Source organism: Rhincodon typus, chromosome 3 (genome assembly GCF_021869965.1).
Source record: "Rhincodon typus isolate 14 chromosome 3, sRhiTyp1.1, whole genome shotgun sequence".
Classification (NCBI taxonomy): domain Eukaryota; kingdom Metazoa; phylum Chordata; class Chondrichthyes; order Orectolobiformes; family Rhincodontidae; genus Rhincodon; species Rhincodon typus.
The window spans coordinates 28,351,957-28,355,373 of record NC_063334.1 but is presented as its reverse complement, the minus strand read 5'-3'; the positions used below and the strand labels follow the sequence as shown (position 1 = coordinate 28,355,373).

The following is a 3,417-nucleotide window of genomic DNA, read 5'->3' as shown; positions in this document are numbered from 1 at the left end:
CCCCCCCAACGCATGGACTTCTGCGTTATGTCCATAGCAAAAGCTTCCAGAAGCAGAAGTCAGTGTCAATTTGCCAATTGGCATAAATGGAACTTCCAATGGGCTGCACAGCTTAATGGAAATAATGCCTGCATGTTGACTTTCTATGATTTGCGCGCACAAACATTCCAGTGTGTTAATCAAGAAAAAGCCTATTGGAACCCACTACTCTTGACAGTGAATAGCTGAAAATTACATCTGCCACCCAAACTAATTCATGATATGAAATAGCAATTACATCAGAGCAACTAACTTCACAATTACTGGTGGAATTTTAATAAATAAACAATTTTATAAGCACATCATTGTAAACTGAAACCAAATATTGAAAGTACAGATTAAGAATAATTGTATAGCAGTTTTAAATATTGACAGTTTTTAAAGCAGCATTTTTTTTTTTTAAAAGTTTTTATTCAGTGTCTGTGATAAAAGATTTGTGGGATGCTTTTCTGAGAGTAGGTGCGGACTTGTTGGGCCAAACCAGGATTCTATATTCCCTGGTTCTCAACTTCTCCAACCATGGATAACATTCAATCTAAAAATACGCCCTGTCAAGCCTGTAAGAATTCTGTTAGTTTCCATGCAATTATGTCTTATTCTTAAACTCACCATAACATAAACACTGTTTCCTCAATACAAGCCCACCAGCGCAGGGATTAATCTGGCAAACCTCCGGTGCTGTCCTTTACGCCACTATAAGCTTCCTGAGATGAGGAGGCAAACTGTAAACAATAAGTCACGGGTCCGGTGGCCCTTCCTCAGAACAGAAAAGGTTGGGTGGGACTCAGATTCTAACCTAGGACATAAAGGTTCTGAGGAAGGGTCACCGGACCCGAAACGTTAACTCTTGTTTTTTTCCTTAAAAGATGCTGCCAGACCTGCTGAGCTTTTCCAGCAACTTCTGGTTTTGTTCCGGATTTACAGCAGCCACAGTTCTTTCGGGTTTTATGTACACAATTCGTCAGGTGGCATCTCACTCGGCTCTATCCAACTTAGTAAACCGTCTTTGCTCCCGTACCACAGTAGTCTCCAGGACGGAAAGCCCGATCTCTGTTCTTGGGTTGGATGAAAAGTCTATCGGAACGCCCAGGAAGAGTCCACAGACGGTGCCTAACTGCAGACCCTGCTGCTCTTGCAGAACCAAAATAAAACTGACCAGTTCGTTTGCAAATGCTTTATTACAGTTATGACAGTAATGTTGCAGCTTGGTAGTAATCATGATAAATTAGATGTACTTAAAAAGTCAGAAACGAGCCAAGAATTAAAAATATGCAACGAAAGAAAAACGAAGCCAAGGCTGCGAGAAGCAGTTTTAGAAGCACTTGCGGTAAACGACATAGGGTCCCCGTTCATCATAATCTCTCTTGCGAACCCAGAGCTGTTGGAAGGATTTCAGAGAGGCCATGATGGAACCTCCCAGCCAGACTGAATACTTCCTCTCGGGGATGGCGTGCACGGTGGGGTTCATGCCCTGCTCCATCTTGTTCATCTCTTTCTGCAGGCGGTCGGAGAAGCCGTCGAAGAGGGTGGAGCCGCCGCACAGCAGGATGTTGCTGTACATCTCGTACTTGAGGTTGCTGTCGCACATGTCGAGGCTGTGCAGGGCAAGCGAGTGGATGCCGGGCTCCTTGGAGCCGATCAGCGACGGGTTGAACAGGGCCTCGGGGCAACGGAACCTCTCCTTGCCGATGGCGATGACGTGACCGTCGGGCAGCTCGTACTCGACCAGGTACTCGTTAACGTCGAGGTTCATGTCCTGCTCGAAGTTGACGGCGGTGTAGCAGCATTTCTTCTTGATGTCCTCGACAATGTGTAGGCCCTTCTCGGTGAAACGGTTTCCCGCCTCGTTCAATAGCCGTAGCAGGTAGTCGTTCAGGTCCGCGCCGCCGTAGTCGGCCCTGCCCGTCACGTGAGGCATGTTGTAGCCCTCGTGCACCGGCACCACGTGGGTGACCCCGTGACCGCACTCCACCACGAGGCCTGTGGTACGGCCATACGAGTACAGCGACAGGATGGACTGGTAGGCGATGTGCATGGCTGGCGTGCTGAAGGTCTCGAACAGCAGCTCCGCCATCTTCTCGCGGTTGGTGCTGGGGCTGAGCGGCGGGTCCGCCACCATCACGGCGTGCTCCTCGGGCAGGATCCTCATGGCCTGCTGGAAGATGTGGGCCCAGATGGCCTCCACCGCCTCCCAGTCCACCACGATGCCGTGCCGCAGCGGGTTCACCAGCTTGAGCTGCAGCTCCGACTTGGAGAGCTCGTCGCCCACGAAGTTCTCCTGACGGTTGTCGCCGGTCTTGGCGCTCATTTGCACCGGACGGCCCACCACCGAGGACAGCACCACCGAGGGTCTCGGCTGCCCGGCGTAGCCCGCCTTGCAGTAGCCTGTGCCCAGGTCGATCATCACCGACCGGATCTCCTTCAGCACCTTGCCGCCTTTCACGTCCATGGACTTGACGCTCTGGGACAACCGAGAGGTGGATTTCTGAGCTTTGGTGGAAGGTGGGGGTGTCCCCGCCTTCCTGGACATGTGGCCCACAGGTTTGGTCACCATCTTCTGTCTTTTCCCTACTCCACCGGTCTCTGACACAACAACCCGCCCTACTTCCAGTCCCTAGCTGGCGAGACACCAATGCGCTTGGCTGGCCCGATGCTCAACCTTTTTGTAAGTTTTTTTTTTGCTGCTGTCTCCAGGGTGACCAGACACAAGGCATTGCCAGGTCATCTCCCCGCTCACACCAGCTCCTTCAGTGACGAGTTCACTAACAGTGACGCCTGGCTTTAAATGCACATTTCCCCACTGATAACCGAAATTATGTGCACTTACGAATTGTGCACACACGGATCGATTGTGCCACTGGAACCTTTAGACACAGTCTCCTCCATTTCGGCCGCCCTTCAATAACTTTCCACGTTTTTCCTGACCATTGAACGATCTGCTGGACAATTGTTTCAATGATGTGCTTTAACACTGCTGTTAAAACAATTTAGGGACAAATTCAGTTACGCAATGATGATTTCAAGGAGGGAGACAAAAATTGCTACCATTGTGTTTGACTCCAAATTTTTTTTTGCGTGCTAGAGAGAAATGCAGGAGGATAGCATCAGGTGTACTACTGGTACTCTTTTCATTCCAAAGTAGAGCTCTATGCATATAGGCACAGAAGAACATTCAGCCCATCCGGTACATGCCAGCTCTTGCTGCTACAGTCTGGACAGTCCCACTCCCCTGCTCAGTCCCCCTGATCCTGCAACTGTATTTCCCTCAAGTATTCATTCAATTTCCTTTTTAAAGTCAGTGACTGTTTCAGCTCCCACCAGCATCCTAGGCAGTGAGCTCCAGCTCATCACCATTTGCTCATTTTTCCTCCTGTATCT

At 49.7% G+C, this 3,417-nt stretch overlaps 1 protein-coding gene across 1 annotated transcript; it reads right to left on the bottom strand.

The window, feature by feature from the left end:
- Positions 1-347: 347 nt before the first annotated feature.
- LOC109926965 (actin-like protein 7A) lies at positions 348-2,811 on the bottom strand. The gene has a single exon (XM_020526858.2). The coding sequence runs from the start codon at positions 2,591-2,593 to the stop codon at positions 1,352-1,354; it is 1,242 nt and encodes a 413-aa protein (XP_020382447.2). The 5' UTR covers positions 2,594-2,811; the 3' UTR covers positions 348-1,351.
- Between the last annotated feature and the right edge of the window lie 606 nt (positions 2,812-3,417).

What these genes read in the sequence shown, in the direction of transcription:
- LOC109926965 (XM_020526858.2), bottom strand. Translation starts at nt 2,593, where the DNA reads ATGGTGACCAAACCTGTGGGCCACATGTCCAGGAAGGCGGGGACACCC.